Consider the following 23,933-nt stretch of genomic DNA (forward strand, 5'->3'; position numbering starts at 1 on the left):
CCTGTGACCTCCCCGTCTCCATTAAGCTCTGACTGGCAGGCTTTATTGTTTAATATTGAATTGTCTTACCACTGTCTATGCGACATCCCAACGGTAAAAAAATGCAGAAAAAACCTTAAATCGCAGTAATCAAAATAAAATTCCTAAAAAAGTAACGGATTCTTTTGATTATGTCGCTGCATCAGATATTTAGGTATAATGTGGTTAAATGAATGACATAAATGATGCCATTTTAACCTAGTACTCTGCTCTGGTTTAAACCCTTTTTTGTTTTTCCTTCATATTCGCGCTATTGCCATAGTACCGCCATAGTAGCCTTGGTACCGACAACTCATTCTATTAAATTAGTTTTCTTTGAATGTTTTAGCAATAATTCTTTTCGGGTAGATTCATCAACTATTCTAATATGTAATTTTTTGGGCATTTTTTCGATTTTGATGGAAAAGGGGTGGACTTCCTTCATTGTTCGCCCAATAAGTACCGGTCCACAATTGTTGATAATCTATCGGCTCTTGTGTGTACAGAGAGCAATGTAAATATCTAAAACAGTAGATATATCGTGATGTACCTACACAAATGATCTTCAGCAACGAGCTGCAACCTTTCAGCCCAGAATCCACCGACAACAGTGTGCTCGTTTTTTTCTCTCCAGCATCCGGCAAAAGTAACGGTGAGCAGCGCGCTCGGTGGTGACGATCAACTGCTGCTGCACCGCGATGGCGCGATGTCGTCCGCACTCAGCAACACCAGCAGCTAGCAATAGACACGTAGCTGGTCGCCCCTCTACCGCCGACCGTGTTCCGCACGGCGCGAGCGGCGAGTCGCGACACGACCAGCCAGTCAACCGCATACCTCCGCTAGTGTTCGTACGTTTCCGTGTGAGCTCTCAGTTACGTGATTGTTCTGTTATCAGGTACAATATGTGTGCTCGTATAATTTGCTTACATTTTCGTTATCAATTCATTTTGAATATGGTACGCAAAGTGGTGTTGTAAATGAGCGTGTACAGTACACGGATATTTGTTCACAAGCTATGGTGTCGCGGTCGTCCGCGCATAAAAAATGTACGGCAAACACGAAATTACGCTAAGCAAAACACTATGATCGAATCAACGTGGGAGACGTCGGTTAAACGACCAGTTTAACCCAGTTTGATAGCCTGAAAACAATAGTTGACTGAACGATAAGTCCGAGAAGGTTGTCGTAAATCAAAATGACAGCTTTGGACGTGCCCCGGGAACTTTTGGAAGGCGAAAAAGTTGTAAAATGGGACGATGTGAGTAGTTTTAACTTTTTGGGTCATCTAAGAATACAAACGGAAAACAATTTAATGAAGTATTTTTTAATCCTTGCTAATAAATAAATAGAAATAGCAAAACCATTACTAAAAGTAGACTGAATTAAGTCGTTTTGACAATAGGTAACGCAGGATAACGCAACAAGTTACGCGCAACTCCGAAAGTTGAATCTAGACAATTACCTCGTTGATTTACCTACGTTTTTAAACCTATTTACACTTAATAATATATGGTTTGAATACGATAATTTTAAAACATGAAGCTATACTAAATAGAAAATAATTATTATAGGTATTATTAAATTGTGTATTTGATAAAAAATGATGCCGCATCAAAGACTAATAGGAAATCTTAATGTTATTTGCGGAATCAAATAGATACACGCAGACATGTGAAAGTGAGAACTGTAATTCCCACGGTATAGATGTATTCAGTGTTATTAAGTGTAGCTTAAAGATAACTACATAATTTTTATACTTGTAATTTTACTTGTACATTTCATTTTTACGCTCACGACGAAAATTAATCTTGCACACGCATGACACATTATGATTATCATAATTATGATGTACTTACCAACTAATTTTGAGCAACTTGAACAAATATTATTTTATCGGCAAAATGTAATGAGTATTATTATGTATTTATATTATTTAGCCCATTGAGCTATAATTATTATTGATCAATAAATGTTTAAGAAAGTGGGTATTATGATGGAAACAAAATGCTAAATCGTAAAACTGAATCAAACATTTGAGAAAGGACATAAGTGAATACCAATTTGTTTTCAAAACAAGTTAATAATTCATGAGTGACTAAAATGGTACACACGACACAGCTATGAAAAACGACTTGTTTCCTTTGCAGTTCCCTGAACCAAAGTTATTCCTATGAAAAATTGAGGGTTTCCGTTTTCCGCCAAAGATTTTATTTCGATTTTTGCCAAATTAAATTTTTACCCAATATTTTTTAAGAACCCCTTTATTTTTTTAGTGCTCTAATTTTTTTTTTAAATATCTTGACTATATTTATTAGTATAATTATTATTATATTAGTAATATAATATTAGTAATTATATTATTAGTAATATTATTGTACTTATGTAATTAATGTATTCCCACAGTTACCTACTTATAATCCCTTCAATATTCTCCGATATTATGAAAAAAACTACAAACTTAATAAAGCTCAATAATATGTTAGAAGTACAACAATAATAACTGCCTATATTTTTACTGTCATGTTGATATTATCATCATAGTTATTAATTTTTATAGATGGTACACCGCATGTATGATATGGATGGTATAATTAAAGTTTTAGGTTACAACAAAATAAATATAGACTCAGGATGTTTTCAAAAAATGAATACGTATAATTTTGAGCGCTCGAAAAAATTATGGGTTCTTTAAAGTACTAGATAGCGAACTTTAATTTATTTTGGCGAAAATCGTACATGAGGTTTGTTTGTTTTAACAAAAAGTGTATACTTTTTTACAACAAGTTTACACCAAAGTGTTCTTTTTTAAATAATGTAGTTGTACATACTATTTTTAAAAAGTGTTGATTAATGTATATACTTTCCACACTGATAGAAATAGAAATGTCGTATCGGATTTTCGGTTTAAGCCAAAAACACCAAAAACGTTTGTTTTGAAACATTGCACTACACCTCATCTAATACTGTCATTATAGTGAATACACCATTTTTTTTAACGAACAAACCTATGGTGATATGGTCGAGGGTCATTTTGACAGCAAACGGCGAAGCTAAGCTTGAAAAATATAAATTAGTACCTCTAGAAGATTTTTTAAATATTCCAACAAAATGTAAAGGTATGACAGGTGGTAGTGGAAAAGTATATGATTTATACATGTTTCAAATAGCAATAACATTTTTTTCACGTTATCATTTTCAAAATCTGATATGATATTGTCTACAAAATGTTTTTATCTTTCGGATTTTAATAGGTGTTTTTTACTCTAAAATCACTAGAAACTAAGCAAAACGCATTCTGCGTACCTAGTTATGTTTCGATGAAATAATCACCGTCAATGATACTGTCATAGTCCAAACACACATTACCTACAAAAAAAAAAATGTATTACTGAACTAATATAATTAGTAATATGATCACAGGTCAACCTTTAAATTAAATTTCTGCATAAAATTACCTATACCAAACTCCTTAATAATTGTCACGTTTTGTTGAGCATTAAAAAAAACTGGTACTGGTAGTACCAGTAGTATACTTATATACTTCAAATTTAGGTCAGAAGGATAGAAGAACGAAACCTCTTCATTACGCTCTGGAAATACCCTTCCCATGTCAACAATTTTGGGTTGCCTACTTTAGTCCCTAAATTCCACTTAAAACGATCTCGCATATCCTTAACCAACACAAGTTACACCGGCCGTTCTTATAATATTCTCAATTACCTCTTACCATTTGTTTTTTGATTTAATATTTTTCATTTTTCATTCTTATTAGTATTTGGGATTATCATTAGTATTTGTCCATGTATTTACATTTAGAAAATATTAATGATTTTTGTTTTTAAATGGTTTACTGTTATTGTTAAAAATATAAACTTAATGGTTTTTTTTTATAAATTTGATTTACAAATAACATTACAATATACCTATTTGTCATCAAATTTTACGCGGCAGTTTTTAAAAACAAAGTTTTTGTATTTATAATAGTGTGACGTATGTACTAAACAAATTTTATAATTTGGAAAACAATAAAAAATGTTTGTTCTCTTTTTTTTAGTTTTTAATATTTATTTCAAAGAAACATTTATCTTAGATCTCTTTTTAATAATATTTGTATTTTGGATGTAGAAGAATATTTAATAATTTAAGTAATATCGTATTTTAAAACTTATTTTACGGATGAAAGTATCCTAATTCCTACTGTAGGAACAAAAAAATGTTAGAAAAAACATGCATAACCCGATCTAGTGGTTGTTTTTTTGAATGAATGAGCTGATGAATAATCATCAAATAAGAGATAAGATATAATATATCAGAGATTAGGTACTCCTAATTAGGATATAATGATACAAGTATATATAAGCATGTAATGATATAATATTAGGATATAACGATATATATATATAAGGATAGTCAAATGAATTTACTAGGTAGGCACTCACTTCTTGGCGAACCACAGAAATTGATTTATGCAAAATGTTAAATATTGATAAATGTTGCCAGTAAATCAATTTAAGCCAGATTTTATAAAACTACTAAAAAACATTTGGCCAGAACATTTAATTAAGACTATGCTATCATCATAATATAACGCAAGGAGATTAATGATCGGAAATAATCATATAATTATTATCAGGACTTATCCTTGTATTAATGTATCTGCATGAAGTGTTTAGAATTATCAAAATATTTTGCTTAAATATACAGCTGAAATTGTACGTGTATTACATATTTATACAAGTTTTTAAATGGCTAACAACATTTTTTGTAAAAATCCTGATTTTTAAATTTCCATCACTAATAAATACATATATTAAAAATGTATTTTTGCATATTATTTTGCAAGTCAATTTTATATTTAAATATTGATACTTAGCATTCGGAACAAACTATAGTTTTTTTTTTGACAAAAAATTAGATGTAACAAAATTTGACTTTAAAAGTATTAGTGGTAAAATTTGATAACGGAAAATTGTGTTATTATTGTCTACACGCGGACCTTTGTAATTTGTGGGCCCCTCAGTTAAAAATGTTCAGGTATGATTTTACATATTGTAAAAGTTTTGATTAATATAATATATTTGTATTATGTTTTGTGAGATGATTACGGGTGTTAGATATTTTTTAACTAGATCATCGGCTACTCATATTATTACGAAAGACTCACGATAAAAGACTGAGGTTTCAATTCGATTAGGAGATAATGAGTAACAATACGAATTAATTAGATCCATCGCTTTTTTTATCCGATTAAAATATTTTAATTGTATAAAAACTAAATTAAGCTAACAGATGTAGTGGATATTTCCCTATTTTCTCCTATGTTATACATAGGAGTTCTCATTTTTTAGGGTTAAACAATAATAGAATTGTTCACTAATGATCCTCAATATACATCCTCTTGTACAACGATTTTTGGTCGTTTCTTGTGCTACATAATTCCACCTTCTAAAATGTTTAAAAGTTTCATGTTTGGAGCGACAAGGCTAAAAAGATAGATTATCACAATCCATCTATCTATCAACCAGACTATTTTAAACAAAACAATTAATAATAAGACAATTTGTATTACACTATTTAGCGTCTTAAAAAGGGTAGGTAGAAGGAGAATATTATGATTTATATTATGTGAGCACTAGTAATACAAATATGTAGGATTATCGAATTTATATATTTTGCTTATCTAAGTTATATAGTACAATTTTTTTTTTAAATAACCCTAAACGTTGTACAAATGTACACATAAATACGTTTTGTCAAAGTAGTTTTATTATTTATTTAACATACTAGGTAGGTAAAAAATAAAAGTAATATCCAAAAACTCGAATAATCCGTCAAATACTAATAATAGGATACTCCAGAAATCTAGGGTTCGCTACTATCTCAATTCTCAAATGATCAGTACCTACTATTAGTTGGTTATTAACTAGTCAACATTTTATTTCTTAATTTCTTAAAATTCTTGATTTAAGAACTTTTATATTATATATGTTACCTTTTAAGTTGAAAGTTAGTAAATTAATATAAAGTAAAATGTTTTCAAAAAGAAAAACAATTGCATGATTTTTCGTGAAAACAAATTATTAACCCGACTTTTATAACTAAATAAATCTATTATTTATTATATTTTTAGTATTACACATGAGTTTAGTATTTATTAACACTTGGTGTACTTAATTATTGTTCTCAAATGATTTGCGTCGATGTTTTATGATACAATCTAATAAAATAAAATATTATAGTGTTATTATAGACGGTGTTATAGGTTGAGTTCATTGTTGATAAATGTAACCTTTCATCATATTAATAATAATAAATTATATACGTATCAAAAGTTGAAAAAAAATACGATTGTAAAACCGTTTATATGTAAGTTGTTACATTAATTTCAATATCTTATAAAAGGTTTATCCGTCAACTTTTATTTAAGATGAATTAAATCGAAATTTCTATATTTAAATGTTAAACTTTCTGTAAAAAATAATCTGACTTTATAGTGTTTTAAAGATACACTTGAAATGTATTTTTTGGTTAATTAGAGCAAATTTAAGATGCAATATGTAATTATAATGGTCGAGAGTTCAAATATTATTAAAACATTTTTTTTATTAAACATATGTTTTCTGAGCAATCAACTTACAAACACTCGTACATAATATGATATGATAAAATTGGTAGAATAATGTTTGATAACAGATTAGAACACTTGTACAAACTCGTCTGTAAAAATCATATGTAAAATTGTTTCATGCATTAAAACAAGTCCGTGATTTTATTATTGTATATTCCCAAAGATAATAACTAATTGTAAGGAAAATTACAAATGCATTAGTGAATTTTAAATTTATTGATCTCATTACCAGAAATTTATGTGAGGACTGGAATCAAAATCTATAAAAATTTAATAATTAAGACTGAATGTATATGGTTTATAATCTTAATAATGAGAGTTGAAAGAGAAATTTAAAAATATTTCAAGCGATAAAAAACGAAAAAAATTAAATCGAGAAATATAATCATTTTTGATAAGAAATGGATAAGTATGCAATACAGAATACTATGAAGATATTACAAAATGTTGAGACATTTTGCAATGTAAGAGGGTGCAGATAACGAGAAAAAGGAAATACCAAAATCTGAAAAATAAAAATCATTACTAGCTGTAATTACTACTAGTTAAGTTATGACAATATAGCAAATGACAATACTTCGTACCTACAATTTTTTCAACAATGATGTTTTACAATATTTCTATTTAAAACCTCTTTGGTGACATTAAAAAGTAGTTCGTCTATACGATAAATATTTCCTGCTATAAACATGATGTTAATACGTATAATGTGTAAGATCACGTAATGTGTAATGTTTTTTCACGTTCCTAGATAAATTGTGTGGGAAACTTGTGTTTCAAAAGTAAAAAAAATAGTAATTTTGAGTTGTCCCTATGGTGAGACTAGGGTATATAGTTTTCGAAGTATGCAATAATTATATTGAATCATTTTTTCCTAGCCCGTATACCATTTGGATAAATTATTAGTTTTGTAAATGCTTTATAATGTGCTCACTTAATAGTTTTTATCAATTTTCTCAAAACATTAATTTTTTACTTTTATGACTTGAAACATATGTGCGATAGGATAAATGTTTAGTTTAATTTGTTATTTCGTTACAAATGGGTAAATGCTTGAACAACAAACGCTTAATTTTCCGCAAAATCGAGTGTGTCAATATTCTGCTGCATATTTGAAATCCGTCTAAGCTAAATATTGAAAATTTCACAAAGCTTAGAGCTATAAAGCTTAGGCTATAGTTATGATTTTTTTCAAATTTTTCAAAAATAGTCTGGTTTTGAAAATTATTTTTTTATAACTAGATTCTTGTGTAACCGGCTTCTCCCGGGTTTAAATATACACAACAGTGTTGAATTACAATAAGAAAACTCCAGTTTTCCGGGGAATATAGTTTTCCCCTTATTGCCCTTATCTCCAACTTAACCTATAAATACTAAATACCCCATCAGTTAAATAACCCCCGATAACCACGTCATCTAAACTTTTAGCTAATAAAAAAATAAATGTTAACAAATTAATTAAAAATATATATTTTAGTAATTAAACAGATAGATAGCGCTAGAACTAAATTCTATTTTACCGTCAATTTTGCTGTCCAGAAAATTAAGTAAAACATTTTAGCTCAGTTTATTTCGTCTATTTTCAAGAGTACTCAATCTTAGTTTTTTTCTGACGGGATCATAAACGTGCTGAAAATGACGAATGTTTAAGATACAACCAGCAAAACTTAAACAATAGATTTTCGATCCGATTGATCCGATTTAGATGTCTACAATCATTTGATAAATAACTAATAAGGATATCAGATTACAACACCTTATTCTTCTATACTAGAGCGGACTAAACAATTACAATTAGTGTGAATAAACATGTAGGAGAAACGAAGTTTGAGGATTTACATCGAATAAAACCCAATACTCTCATTGCGTTACCAACTACATGGTCACACACTTCAGTGACTCTCGGGAAATGCACATTTTTGAGACAATAGTCAAACAGGATAACTTCCTGAGTGCGATGAAAAGACATACACTTGCATTTTTCGACATTTAAAGATAGGCCATACACCGATAGGCATTACACAGATAGGGCATTACATCTAGATGAAAATGTAATTTAATAAAACATTTTTGTATCATCAGCAAATAGTAAATGCTCGACAGGATTCAATAACTGAGAATACCGTGTTAGGAAGTACATTAAACAATAAACGCGATTAATGGCCGCCTCGTAGGACACCAGACGTTACCGAAAACGTATTAGCAATTAAAGAATGTAGATTAACAAATTGGCGACGCTATATTAAGTATGTTCGAAACCATGACAAAAGGAACTCCGCCTCACCTACACCATATCAGCTGTATAGAATGTAAATAAGTGTTTCATGATTCACCGTGTCATAAGCCTTCGTAAAATTGGTAAACAATACATCTACTTGTGCTCGGGCCTCAAATGATTTATGTATAAAGGTAGTAAATAATTTATAAAACAAAATATTTTTTAGGTTATACATTTTTGAGATTAAATTAAATAGTATGCTTTTTTGAAAGTATATGAAGTAAATGCAAATTTTTTTCTCGTTTTAATTTTTAATATTCGAAAATCAAGAAACTCGGCATTTTTTGTTGTTAATGTTCTATAATCTACAAAAGTGCGTCTAAAATTCTCAAGTTTAAAATTTTTCCATTATTTTAAGGTCTCATCGACCATCTAAATTTTAAGAAAATAGCAGACATGAATGTTGTTTGCAGCCGATCGCGTGTGAAACCAAAAATAACTTTTGACGTAACTCAATTATGATCACCAACTACACTTAAAATTGAATAATAGTTAAATGATATCAAAACTTCTCTTAACTTTTAAATAAAGTTGATAGAAACTAAAAGTGGTTGTTAGTTAAAAATCAATGAAAACTTTGGCTAAATCCTCTTTTTCCTTACACTATAAATTAATTTTTCAATATCTACAAAAATTATAGTTAAGCTACCACTACACTTTGACTGAGCGTATAAAAAAATAGAGTACAAACTTGCTATTTTCTTTGATTTGAGTTTACATTACTTCCTTCTTATTCCTTCATACTTTTATTCAATAATTCTTCTATTTGAAAACTAATCATTGATCCAGTCATTTATGATATCGGCCATATTTTCTTGTAAATTCGCCCGTTATCTACTTCATGAAATTTGTTCTCTAATTTTCTCAACTTTCTAAATATTTCCTTTGACATTAAATCTATGTTCTAAAATTACCCAGCGCTATATAAAAAACCACTTTTATGATTTACTTAAGTTATATTTATTTGTGGTTTTTAACTTTTGGACTAATTGTCCTATTGTATCTAAATAAAAAACAACAACATAAATAATACAGAATACAAAAGTAATGCAACATGCTATAGCATTTTGTAAATACGGTGATACTTCTTCATTAACGTTCCTTTTCTCATTATTTTGCGCTCGACCTGAAGTTACATTTGTCTTTGGAGTGTATATTAGTTTTCAGACATCTTCCTAAAGACAATTTGTCTGTCGGCTCACTTATTTAATGATGCTTACCCTTTAGAGAGTATATGACTTTTTCAAGGTTCTGCTAAGTCCTAGTTTACTGTCAAGAGATAATCACTATAAAATATCGAGCTTGTCACTACACTCCAATGTACCTTGGTCATTTATTTTATTATTACTTTTGTTGGAACGCCCGAACGACAAAGCACTTGACACAAAATTACAATCAATTTACACAGTGCGTATACCGTATAACTATAGTGTATACATATTGAAGGTTTTTCTCTAAGTTCACAGTTAAATATTAAAACAATCTTGGTTAATAGTTAATTAATTCTTTCAAGGACTTATATGAGCAGTATAATCTTGAAAATTTAATACGAAAATTAATAACAATACGATTTGTTGATTTATAACAAATACATTCAGAAGAAACGTAAACAAAACTTGTAGTTAGCAATAATATAATATCGGTTTAGTAGCGGCTTAAGAAATATCGTGGGTTTACAGGGTGGGACATGGTCACTTCCTTAGTTTAAATAATCATAACACAAAAAGTATTGACGGTATCGATTTAATTATTTTTTCTGGGTACAGGCCACAGGGGTACATTTAAAGTTTTTTTTCATTTGGGTTTAAAAACGACATCTCGAAGGTGACCACCGTCCTCGTCAATACACTTGGAGATAGCCGAAATTTGAAAATTATGTCCACTTTTTCAGCATATTTGTTCCTATGTCGGCAATAGGCTGCACGAATATTATCCTTCAGCAGACCAAGGGTCACGATCAGTGTAAACCAAAGATTTAAGGTAGCCCCATAGGAAAAAGTCACAGGGGGCTAAATCTGGTGATTGCGCTGCCCACTGAAGATCGCCAAGGGGATTGCAAAATCGCTGCCCTTACCACGGCGAACGCGCGCTCCTCCTTTGTCCAGTGCATAATTGATACTAAACTAACCATAAAAAAACGTTAGATCCCGCGCTTTCGAACGCGCTATATCCCACCGCTCTAGGAGTAACGGTCGCTTTGTGGCGCGAGTTTCAAATAAGGAAGTGACCGCGTCCCACCCTATATATAAGTGTAGTAAAAACAAGCATTTTGAATTTGGAACTATCGTGTGACCTACCGCCCACGTTTAAATATAAAGGTTTTAGGGTGACTAATTCACATTTTTAAAAATCAAAATTATGATTTACGGTACGTATAAGTATTCACCGTTGTCTCTGTAATAGAACCAGAAATATCAGTATCACGTTGGACATTTTAAAACATAAGCAACTGCGTTAGTAATTTCACAATAAGCATTGCTAAAATATAAGCCAGACTGTTAAGTTATTACGAATTTTAATTTAACTATAAAATACGTACACACCACTTTCATACTATGAAGATTGAACAATGTATTTTTTTTTATTTAGTATTCTAAACATTAAAACAGATGAGTCCGAAATCAGAATGCTTAAAATCGCACAGGAAAAAGTTGATGTCACCAAAGTGTAATTTTATATTGAAATTTGAAAAATGTTTTTACTGTTGTAGCGATTTTGATAAAAGAAATTGTTAATCTTTAACGCCAATAATTATAGTTTTAATACGTTTTATTTGCATAATTAGATTCGTTGATGTTCGATGAATAATTGAGGAATTTTTTGCGATTTTTAAAAGATGCAAAACATTTCTGGGCGATTTCAGGAATTTCGATTACTTACCCAGTTATGATATTGTTATATATTCATAATAATACAAATAAATGGTATAAAAGGAGCTCAATACTATCAAAACACATAAATCAACAACATCTACTCAGATCATAATAATTAAAAATATAATAGTAGAGAAAATTCAAATTTTGTTTATTATCGCAATTTCTTAGAAAATATGTCGGGTAACCCTTTCCCTAGGAAGGAGCTGCAGGGGCCTTATATGGGCGCTGCTTAAGCAGATTCCAACAACTAGCTTCTGCTCAGTTCTGTTTAAATTGTACATCGATTTTTCTTTTATCTTTTAGGAAAGCGGCGTTGGACTTCCGGTAACACTTAAAGTTGACGAACGTGGATTTTTTTTATACTGGCTTGATCAGAAAAAAGTAAACATTGCACATTTTTATGGACAAGTTGAGTTATCTATAATGGCCATAATTTTTTCAGGACTACGAAGTGATTGACATGTCAACGATACGGGACACTAGAACGGGAAAATTCGCCAGAGTTCCAAAAGTATGTTTACATGCTATATTATAATGAATGATTTATAGTACACTGTACAGTTACGTGTGTGTAGTGACTTGATGAATGATTATACTCACTCCCCCGTTTTATTTAGGACGCGAAATTGAGAAGTGTCGTGTGCATGGGGTCCCAAGAGCCATTGGGCGATAAAACGATTACCGTAGTCGTGGCCACGGATTTTGTGAACGTGTCGTTCATTAATTTCTGTTGCAACAAAAAACAAACGGCCCAAGTAAGAGCATTGTATTATATACTGTTAAGTTGTTTTTATTACAGTACCGTGACTTGTAAATTGTTAACCTTGATTGTTTACACGATGGTGAGATTAATATATCGAAATAAATTAGATGGGCGTTTGAATAGTGGATAAAAGCCTAACAGCCTTAAAAACCAAAAACTATTCATTTTGATTTGTATAATAAACAATTTGTTTATTGAAGTCATAAGCTTTCGTCCAGTGCTGTTCTGACATGTAAATATTTGAGAGTGACGTCGTCGTTTAAATCACTAGGTTTTTTTATTACTTCACTAATTTTACAATTTTATAGGCGTGAAATATTTTTATTACAAATTACACAATTTTCAAAACAATTGTTTATGGTCTTTTATTTTTTTTTAATAAGGGCCTCGACTTTTGAGGTATATGGTCTTTTAGTCAGTATAAAATAAGTGTTATTTTGATATTATACAGAAATTTAAAACTTTCTAACCTAACTTTCAAAACTAACTAACCACCAATTGATAATAGAGGAGCCACGTTTTTATTTATGATTTGATGACAAATATAATCGATTTCCGTATTGAATGTTTTTTGCTATTAAAAAATAGTACACGAATAATATAGTTAATTTATTTTTCTGACTATCACATCATCATTGTCATACTTGGTCCTTATTGGTTTTAGAGCAAAAACACCTTTTATAAGATTGAAAGATAACAATATTTCGAAAACAATGTTATTTCAATTTTGAAAATAATAACGTGAAAAAACGTTATAGCTATTTAATTAAAGTAAAATAATGTGATTTTAAATGTTAAATATTAAGCTAAATATTAGGTTTATCAAAAAAAAAAGATATGTCATTGTCTCCAAAATATTGTCATCTTTCGTTTTTGTTAAAGATATTTTTGTTCTAAAATCATCCTGGAACGATTAAAACGCATTCTGCGTAGGTACGTTTTAACGCTACAAAATTGTGTGTATAACGTCTTATAACCTCTTAATAATAATCATGTATTCGCTGCGTTCATTATCACTCATCATAATGATTAGAGTATTTACATTTTGTCAGTGGGCTATCTAAATATTATATCATATATATATTTAGTCTAGCGTACAAACACACATTATAACAAAAAATTCATCATGATCTCGCACATATTTAGGGAATTGTTCTTTTGACAAACCTATTAACTTACGACCTAACAAACCATTTACCAAAATTTCAGCTTTAATGAACCTGTTTTATTGACACGATTTGTAATGCGTTTTCAAGAGTAAACCTTTGAAATTTAGTACCTAGTGAGTCTCATAATATTATGATGAATACAAAATACAAATTGAAATTAGAAATATAATTATGAAAAAAGAAATTTAGTGGAATAATTAGTCCTTGTGACATTAATTATATATGTCACATTTATTATACATCATTACTAACTGTAATGATATTATTTATTATACATTTTTATAATCGTTAACTACCTATATAGAAGCAATACTTTTTCATATAAATTAGTAAATGTATCACAAATAAAAGATAATGATCATTTTCGGATAATTCTTTAATCTAATTATAGATTATATTATATTGATAGTGTTTTGAAACCTTGAGTATCGTGTTCTTATGTATTTTTTTCTATGTACCTACTTAATATTTTAAACAAAATCGTCTGTACAACGATCAATAACTACCACGGAATTGAACACAATATTTAGTCATATTCAATAATTCCTTTCAACCACCTTAATTAAAAAATATGTAGCTAAGCGTTTTAGTGTTGTCGAGTGGACACAAAGAATAATTTAACAACATAAGCCGGCAACAATAATCGTAATATTAATTGAATATTAACTATTAAATTTATGTATACAGTAATACCATACAACATTTAAGAAATAACAGCATAACTCAATTGTGTTATAGCCAGAATTCATTAATACATAAATACGGCTTTTGAAATTAGCTTTAAATTTGGCGCATAGGTAATTGGCGTATAAGGTATTTATAACTTTCTACAACTTCTTCGAGTATGTGCATAAGTAAAACTTTCTTTTATTAGAAGCGCTCAATATTTATGGATTCTCGCATTTTTAATTTTTTCGTCCAATTTGACCCATCATTCATGCATGCCTTACAATTAGTATGAAAGTTTCCTGCAGCTTATTTCTCGACTCGCATAATTTTTTATTTAGTTCCACTCGTCAATAGCTTTTTGACACGCATGTATTCAAACAATAACCTTAATTATTTCAAAAAAGTTATCGTAAACAAAGACAGTCACATAACTCGAGTATTAATAAATATATTTATATTGTTTAATTTTAAATATTTTTACAATGTCCGGTAAAATAATACTTATAATATATTTTTTGTTTAGCTTTGGACAGTCAATATTTTAAAACTAGCACTGAACTTAGTACAATTAAATTGGTCACCAATGTCGTTTTTGTATAAAGCCCATACCAAATTAAATTTACTAGTCGACAAAAACGGCAAGATACCAATAAAAAAGTAATTGTTTTAAATTGATTATAAGATTTATTAACATTTTGTTTATTATAATTATGTTACTCCTACGTTTTGCTTAGCATTCTCAAAACGTTTGCACAAAGTAAAGATGATAAGAAAAAAGTAGAAAAAGCTCTCGAATCGTCTGGGTTACCATCCAATAAAGTATGAATGTATTTACAATACTTATCATACTTTTATTATAATTTAATAACGATGATGCATTTTTTAATCTAGAATGATGTTGTCAGTCCATCAAAATTTACGTTTGAAGATTTTTTTACCGTCTACAAAAATCTTACTGCACGTTCTGAAGTTGCACAACTATTTGACGACGTGTAAGTACATCATGTTATCATTGATTAACGTTATTATGTATTTTAAATTATTAATATTTAACATAAAAAACTCTTCCGATTCTTTTGTATATTTATTGTTTAATACCCTCTTATTGATAGAAATTTGATTCTAAGGAGAGACTAAAAAATAATATTATTACAAACCAAAAGTGAGAAGAGGCCTTCCTCACCTTCTATCCGAGTTTCTCTGAAAATACATTATTAGGTACCTGAATTTATTAACAAAATATAATTAATAAATATCAATTATTGATTATGTCTACTGTGTATATTTTATTTTTCGTTAGTAACCTAATTTAAAAACTGAATATTTAAGAAAATTAATATTTCAAATAGCCGTTATCATTTTTACAACCACTTAACAAACTATAATCACACATCAACATCCTATATATCTATAACTAATAAAAATGGGAAAAATAAGGCTCTATATAGGAACACATATAGTCGTCCTAGAAGACTGAAATGTTATACATTTTTTTTTTTTTGACAAATAAAAACGATTTAGCGGGTAGCAAAATACATTTTTTTTATCAGTTTAATAAACACTGCTGGATTAAGCTTAATTTGCTTAAGACTAGGACTAGAGTGCGGTCAGCAATATTTTCTTTTCCTCCGTGTTCTTTACAGCCTCACCATCAATCTACTCAGAATGTCAATAAATCCATCAATTTTTTTGGTCTATTTCCAATATTTCCTCTTTTCCTGCTATACTTAATACGCCATTTCCCGCGTTTCTGACATAAATGGTGTAAATTTAAAGCAGAATAATTTTTAACATTTATTATATTTCTAAAAATGATTTACTTTAACTTGTAAAGATTAACAAAATTACATTAACTTTTTTAATGATTTAATTTTACTTTAATAGTTTTACTGTTCCTAATAAAGTAAATATGTGTAACAACAAAATATAATATAGAAGTTAACAATTGTATTATTTATTTATTCGATGGTTAATTTTTAGATGCTGTGGAGACAATAGTGCTATTGTTAAGAAAAAAGTAATGTCTGTTGATCAATTCGTTTATTTTCTAAATCACACCCAAAGGGATCCTCGTCTAAACGAAATACTTCATCCGTATGCTAACGCGGACAGAGCAAAAGATTTGATTTGGGAATTTGAACCGAACAAACAAAACGCTCAGCGGGGTCTGTTAAGCTTCGACGGTTTTCTCAAATACCTAATGAGTGCGGACAATCCCATAGTTTCTTCGTCCACACTTGATCTAAACAACGACATGGATCAACCGTTATCGCATTACTTTATAAATTCATCGCATAACACATACCTTACAGGTAAATAATAAATTGATTATTAGACAGAATATGATAATTATAAATTATTTAGTGTCTCCATTAAAAAAAAATCTGAATTTTTCCATTCCACCTTAGGCCACCAGTTGACCGGCAAGTCATCTGTAGAAATATATAGACAGTGTCTGCTATCAGGATGCCGGTGTGTCGAATTGGACTTGTGGAACGGTAAGACTGACGAGCCGGTAATTGTGCACGGTTACACTTTTGTACCTGAAATATCAGCTCGGGATGTAATAGAAGCCATAGCAGAATCGGCATTTAAATCATCGGACTATCCTGTCATATTATCATTTGAAAACCATTGTAATACAAAACAACAGGCAAAAATCGCACAGTACTGTCACGAATATTTTGGGAATATGTTACTAGAAGAACCATTAATTTCTCATAAAGTATTCAAAATAATATTTCTAACAAATTCATTAATTACTACACAGGAGTATCCATTTAACATAAGCCACTCATTTTCATAGGCGGACTTAAGGGTGGCACAAAGAGCATTAACCCCCCCACAGTGGTCTCAAGTTGGATGAAGTACAGAAGTCTGTTATGAGCCACAATATATTTACCCTCCCAAAATCAAGTCATAAGTCCGCCTATGCCCATTTTTCTAGAAAACAATTTCAGTATTGTAGTTTTTTTTTTAACACGTTTTTTTCTTACATTAATTTTAAGAGCTCTATCAACTACTGAAATTTAAATGGTAATATATAATTCATTGTTAACTTTTTAAATAGATTATAACAATTAACTAGAAATGTAGATTTGTTCACAGATAGTTTTAAATAATTAATTTTGGAGTTATTGGTAATTAAAAACACAGTTAAAAATATTATTACACTACATCAGCAGCTCTACCTCCACTGTTTAATTGTTAATAACTTAATAAGAGTAATAAATTACTCAAAACTGGTTATCTATGAGTCGACATTTTTAATAGATTAATCCTAATTTAAAAAGTTAATAAAACATACATGTTAGTATTTAAGTTTTAATAACTAAAAAGTTCTAAAAAAAAAAAAATATTTGTAAACTAATGTTTTGGAAACATACAGGTACAAAGCGCAATTATTTTTCAAGAAATGAGTGGTCAGTTATGTTAAATCGATCATTCTGTAGGTGTGTCTGATTTATTTCATAATATTAGAATTTAATGTTTTGAATTTAGTTGGAATCCGGTGTCTCTTTGCCACCACCTTCTATGTTAAAAAACAAAATTATTATAAAAAACAAAAAAAAACACCATCATCACCATAAAAAACCCACAGCCAGTGTTGTTTTGGAGCCTGCCACATCTGCAACTCTTGTGCTGGGAAACGGAGAATTGCCTCGTGGACCAATTCGACAGCCGAGCAAAGACAGTACTAACCAAGATGAAGATGAAGGTATTTAATGAACATAAAAACCAAAAAGTAATAAACAAAAGTATATAATAAATGTTGAAATATTTTAGATGACGACGAGGACAGTAGTAGTGACACAGACGGCGAAGAAGACGAAGCGGATAGATCCGTCGATATAAAACTTGTTTTACAGGGTAAACCTCTTGTTGACAAAGTATCTAGTACAAGAGAAACTGAAGCTGGCACAGAAATATCAGTTCTTGTCAATTATTGTCAGTCGGTGCAGTTCACGTCATTTGAAAACGCAGAGAGTTAGTATATTTTTTATTATTTAGATATTATTTTGGTGCTCGCTCACACTATCTATGTTTTTAAATTTTTTAAGTAAATTGAAATAAAAACAGCGTTTTAACTTTTAAAGTTTAATATAAATAAAGGTGTGTAATATCTACTTATTGGCCATTTGATACAGGCATCGTTAACTGACCCTTAAACAGTTGACGCGTACTTATTAATACCTAATATCGGTAGTGAACTAACGTAATATAACTATTTGTATTTTTAGAAAAAAATCGAAGCTACGAGATGTCATCGTTCGACGAAAAACAAGCAATGACGCTATTAAAAGAACGACCCATGGAATTTGTCAAATACAATAAACAACAATTAAGTCGCGTGTACCCAGCAGGTACCAGATTCGATTCGTCAAATTTCATGCCACAAGTATTCTGGAATGTGGGCTGCCAGCTGGTCGCTTTAAATTACCAGACTTTGGATGTAGCGATGCAATTAAATTTGGGTATATTCGAGTACAACATGCGGAGTGGTTACTTGTTAAAACCAGAGTTTATGAGGCGTAAGGACCGTACGTTTGACCCTTTTGCCGAGTCCACCGTGGACGGCATAATTGCTGGAACGCTTACTGTCGAAGTTATATCTGGTCAATTACTCACTGATAAACGTGTCGGTACTTACGTGGACGTCGAAATGTACGGTTTACCTGCTGATACCGTTCGAAAAAAATTTCGAACACGCATTGTACCGGCCAACGGTATTAATCCTGTGTACGGAGACGAGCCTTTTGTATTTAAGAAGGTTTGTTATTGATTTTGGTTGTGTGTGTTAAGAATTGTATTAAATGTGTGTGTAACACTCTAGGTGGTTCTCCCTGAACTGGCTTCACTGCGGTTAGCCGCATTCGAAGAATCTGGAAAGCTCATAGGTCACAGAGTTATTCCCGTTGTAGGCCTTTGCCCGGGTTACAGGCATGTGGTCTTGAGAAACGAAATGGGACAGCCGCTACCTTGTGGGTCGTTGTTTTTAAAAATCGTCGTAAAAGACTACGTGCCAGACGGGTTAAGTGATTTTGCCGAAGCCTTGGCTAATCCTATTAAATTCCAGTCAGATTTGGATAAGCGAACAAAACAATTAGCCGTTTTCGCTGATGAAATGGATCAATCGATAGATTGCACCGATGTAAGTTTATATAAATCAAACACGGCGTGTCATTAGGATTCGTTTAAAAGTAATAAACCATTATTTTCAAGGTAAATTTTGTACCAGAGCAAGATGCGAAACCAGTAGTAGTTACTCGTCACCAGTCGAGTTATCCCGACTTGACCGTATCCAACATTAGTGCCACGCTCCCAGCTCAAAGATCAATAACAGCCAATCCCTTAACAACCGCCGATTATCCAGTAAATGACGATTTCCGAATTGGACCAAAAGGAGCACAAAGAAACCCATTGATATCAACTGGTTCTCGTAAGTATTTACTGACATACCTAAAGGCTACTTACGTGCTCGTACCACATATGTAAGTCGGCAGTGTTTATCTAAATTTAACAATATACAGACCCGGTTTAGTTTAATCTCCGTTGTTAATCATCATTAAACCATAAACCATAAACCATACTTGTTTGTAAGGTCATTTTGGGCTCTATCACTTTAGTTTAATACGTTCATTGTTTACATTAGTTTCAATGTAAAATGCTAATAATTCTGTAGTGTTTGAGCAGATGACGATAAGTGAAAATTAATATTTTTCGGTTAAGTTTTTGATAATAGAAGTTAAATAACAACAAAACGTTTGTATAATACTTTTAGCATATTTTTTAAACTATAACAGAATTATGTTTGTTTTTAAATAATTTATTTCATTATATATAAAAAAAACATTTATTTATAACATATTTAGTTAATATTATTTACCAAATATTGCAATATAAAATTTTTTTTTGTTAAATGTGATTATAATATAATATGACACAATGTAATTTTTTTGATTTTAAAGTAATTTTCATGAGATACATCAATTTTTTTATTTGAGGCCACTGCGTTCAAATTTGATATTAATTGTAAAGTCATCCTCTCATTTTTTGGAGTAAGAGGGGACTTAAGGGTGTAGTTTTTAGATAAAAATCTATTATTGTTTTTGGGATCAATCATTGAAATCAAATATAATGTATAAGATTTACCATCAAATGTTATTTTCGAATGCAAAAACATTTTTAATTGAATTCCTAAGTATAATAACCCTTAGATAATCGTCATGTTGAGGGGGTTGAACATTTGATCTCATAATTGAATCCAGTGACATTCTTCTACCCCTAAATTAGAATACATTTAAAAACCTATAATAGAATTAAACATATATTTTCAGATGCCACATGACAATTTATTTATTATTTTGTTTTAAATTACCCACTCTTCAACTCCTAAATTACAGTGAAATTTACCGAGAAACATAGTATCTTGAAATCGCATGATGATTAAAATGTACTTCTATATAGTATACTCTAAAATATACTCTAATAATTCATTTGAATTATTAATTATGTAATAATGATAAAAACTTAAGTACCACAGATTCACTCTTATGAGTTTGATTCAAGTAGTGGCTGAGTAGGATATAGGTTATCCATGCGATAGGAATTTTAAGGAGGCGCAGGTTCGAGTCACGCTAAGGCAAAATTAACAGTAGTAGTTTTTTGCGTTTTTTGTTTATTTTCGGCACTAGTTTTAAAAACGAATCAAATTACTTGTATGTTTTTTTGTAAAAAAAAGCAGATATTAAGGAATTTTAAAAACGTTTTAAAAATATACTATTAACGTTTCTTAATCGTTTATTAAAACATTTCAAAAATATTTCTTTGCTGATGGGAACCTATGTATTATCCATAAGCACATGTGCCCCTTATATAGCTTTTGTTATTTATTAAGTATATTCTATGTAGCTTTTGACATAAGTACTTTTATGTTTGGACTTATTAGTGGGCGAAAACATTGTGGCCGAGTCATTGGTGCAGTTGATGGAAAACAAATTGGTTAAGGAAAAGAAAACGGAACTCGAGAAGAAAATGGAGACGCTTCGAAGAAAACAAAGTAAAGAAAAACATCGATTACAAAATTCGAAATCATCAAATGATACAGACCGAGCTCGAATGTCCAAATTTTCAATGAGCTCTCGATTCGTCAAACGATTGTCTATTAAAAACATGTAATAATTGCATACCATTACTTTTTATCATTACTTACTAGGTACATTTTATGAGTACCTAGCTCAAACATATCATGAACAAATATTATATTTAGACAGGAGAGCATTCTGCAGAACCATCACGAGGCGTCTGAGTCATCTGAATGTGATACAGATAATTCTAGTAGTTCCATGCCGAGGATGTCTAGAAGTCAATCGGAGAAGTTATTGGCAATAGAGAAAGAACACATTATACAAGAACGAAATCTACAGGAAAAATACAATGATATAATATTTTCTTCGATAGAAAAAACGATGCGTGCTTCACAGTCAAATCAGATAAAAATGTTGCGAATACTATTAGACAAAGAGACAGCTGAAGTGATGAAAAAATTACAAGACCAAAGAAGACACGAAATGAAATCGTTAGCCAAAGTCCACAAAGATAAAGACGAAATTGGAAGGTGAGATATATATATATATATATATAGATAATAACAATTAAAAAAAAAAATCAATTAAACATGTTCTGTAATAGAATTAAAAGAGAAGTATCTAGTTCGATGGTGGAAAAAGGTGTAAATGAGCGGTTGCGCCTAGCACAGTTGTATGAAAAAAATACTGAAGAACTAGAAAAACAACATGAAGAAATTAGACAAAACTTTGATGATCTCAAGACTAAAGTAGTTTTTTTTTTTAGATATATATTTTTCGTATACTACTGCGGTACACTTACAAATTAAAACTACTAAATAATATTTGCTTTTTTTGTTTATAATTTTTACAGACAAAATCTGAGCTGATCAAAGAATATGAAACTAAACTTCAAAACATTGAATACGGTATCGAACAACATTTAAAGGTTGAATTGAAATAGTACATGTGAAATTATCAAAAAATGTATAATAACTATAAGTACAATAAGTATACCAAGTAATTGTAGTAATCAAGGGCAATAATTAGTAAATAACTATACATTAAATTTGAAAGCATATTTTTGCGCTAATTTAAGTGTCGATCTAAAAGACTGATCGATTTTAATTTGCTATTTATTAATAATTAGCGATTTACATTATTTTTTGTTAAGTTCAAAATTGTATATCGTATTGCTACCTATAAATTATAATTAGGTATATTTTATTTAAATCAACCAGTAGTGCCTACCATGTTTGTTATGTTTAAAAAACAATATTTGTTGTAGTAAAAAATGAACCATTTGTTTTTGTGATAACTTTGTAACGTATAATTGTTTTTTTATGAGTCATTAAACATTTTATGAATTGTGATAATCGTTCTATCTAAATCTTTTAATAGTATTTAGATATTCCATAATAGGTACAGACTACAGCTACTTGCCTAACTACTCTTATAAAACTGACAATCAGTCTTTTAATTACGCACCTATAATAACAAGCTCTAATTTTTAACAATTACCAAGTATTTAGTGATAAAAATATTATAATTGGTATTCATTTTCAAGTGGTTAGTACCATGTTTTTTTATTGACTGTTCTTTAAGTTATTGTTACCTATTATTAACAATTAAACTATGTATGTAAGCTGTGTAGTTGTATGTTAAGATTTGGTTTATTTGCTTAATTATTTTCCATATTGTATAATACGTAATTCAAAGATCGCAATTAAACAACACATCTTTAAATGCATTTTAAAATTCCAATTTTTAACCAATGGCTACCAAAATTTGTACTGTACACTCACTACAGCATTAAAATTTATATTACATAGTAGGTATCTATAATATGTATGTTTTCCCTTTTTAGTTACTTTTGTATTTATAAAAAATACATTTTTTTATAGCATGAGATTAATTAAAAAACGTTTTACACCTATTTTTTTAAATTAATTGTTATCAGTTTTCTATAAATTACCTAAACAACGATTGAATGGTCATTACTGTTAAGTGCTAAATAGTTTTGACATTTACCGATTTTAATCATTTTGAAACACTTGCCATTCAAAAATACTACAGATTCAAAACATATATGTGATAAATAAGGAAATTAAAAAGTATTTAATTATTATTTATCATAATATTACAAAACATACATTTAATTTATATTACTGATGTGTGCAGGGAATATAAGTTGCATTTAGCATTCCCATTGGTGTTATCATTTTAAGCCCACTTTACAGTTCTTTTTTTTTTTGAAAACCATATAATAGTAAAGTTTACAACTTAACTAAAGTTGAAAATTAATTTTTGTTTTTTTATTATAATACATAGATTTATATAATAAAGATTTTATACTAGACGTTTTATAGAATGGATTATTTTTTGGAAAAACACTGTATGTAAATACTATTAACAGGTGTTTAATAAATAATACTCCTTAATGTCTAAATCAAAACATCCCGTTT

At 29.8% G+C, this 23,933-nt stretch overlaps 1 protein-coding gene across 1 annotated transcript; it reads left to right on the forward strand.

Annotated features, from left to right (window-relative positions):
- Nucleotides 1-819: 819 nt before the first annotated feature.
- On the forward strand, nucleotides 820-23,889 carry LOC126836260 (1-phosphatidylinositol 4,5-bisphosphate phosphodiesterase classes I and II). The gene is made up of 18 exons (XM_050569503.1): nucleotides 820-1,276; nucleotides 12,104-12,181; nucleotides 12,243-12,311; nucleotides 12,418-12,555; nucleotides 14,925-15,058; nucleotides 15,136-15,220; nucleotides 15,293-15,393; nucleotides 16,382-16,713; nucleotides 16,810-17,126; nucleotides 17,903-18,119; nucleotides 18,188-18,388; nucleotides 18,643-19,172; nucleotides 19,236-19,553; nucleotides 19,625-19,841; nucleotides 21,351-21,576; nucleotides 21,672-22,019; nucleotides 22,094-22,238; nucleotides 22,343-23,889. The coding sequence occupies exons 1-18, from the start codon at nucleotides 1,214-1,216 to the stop codon at nucleotides 22,430-22,432; spliced, it is 3,609 nt and encodes a 1,202-aa protein (XP_050425460.1). The 5' UTR covers nucleotides 820-1,213; the 3' UTR covers nucleotides 22,433-23,889.
- The last annotated feature ends 44 nt before the right edge of the window (nucleotides 23,890-23,933 follow it).

Source organism: Adelges cooleyi, unplaced genomic scaffold (genome assembly GCF_023614345.1).
Source record: "Adelges cooleyi isolate 19-005CV unplaced genomic scaffold, UGA_ACOO_1.1 ACOO_flye_CR_arks_rails_tigmint_CR_PRNA_23, whole genome shotgun sequence".
Lineage (NCBI taxonomy): Eukaryota > Metazoa > Arthropoda > Insecta > Hemiptera > Adelgidae > Adelges > Adelges cooleyi.

Coding starts and splice junctions, on each gene's coding strand:
- LOC126836260 (XM_050569503.1), top strand. CDS start 1,214: ATGACAGCTTTGGACGTGCCCCGGGAACTTTTGGAAGGCGAAAAAGTT. Junction 1,277..12,103: donor AAGTTGTAAAATGGGACGAT/GTGAGTAGTTTT, acceptor TTTATCTTTTAG/GAAAGCGGCGTTGGACTTCC. Junction 15,221..15,292: donor CTGGGTTACCATCCAATAAA/GTATGAATGTAT, acceptor TTTTTAATCTAG/AATGATGTTGTCAGTCCATC.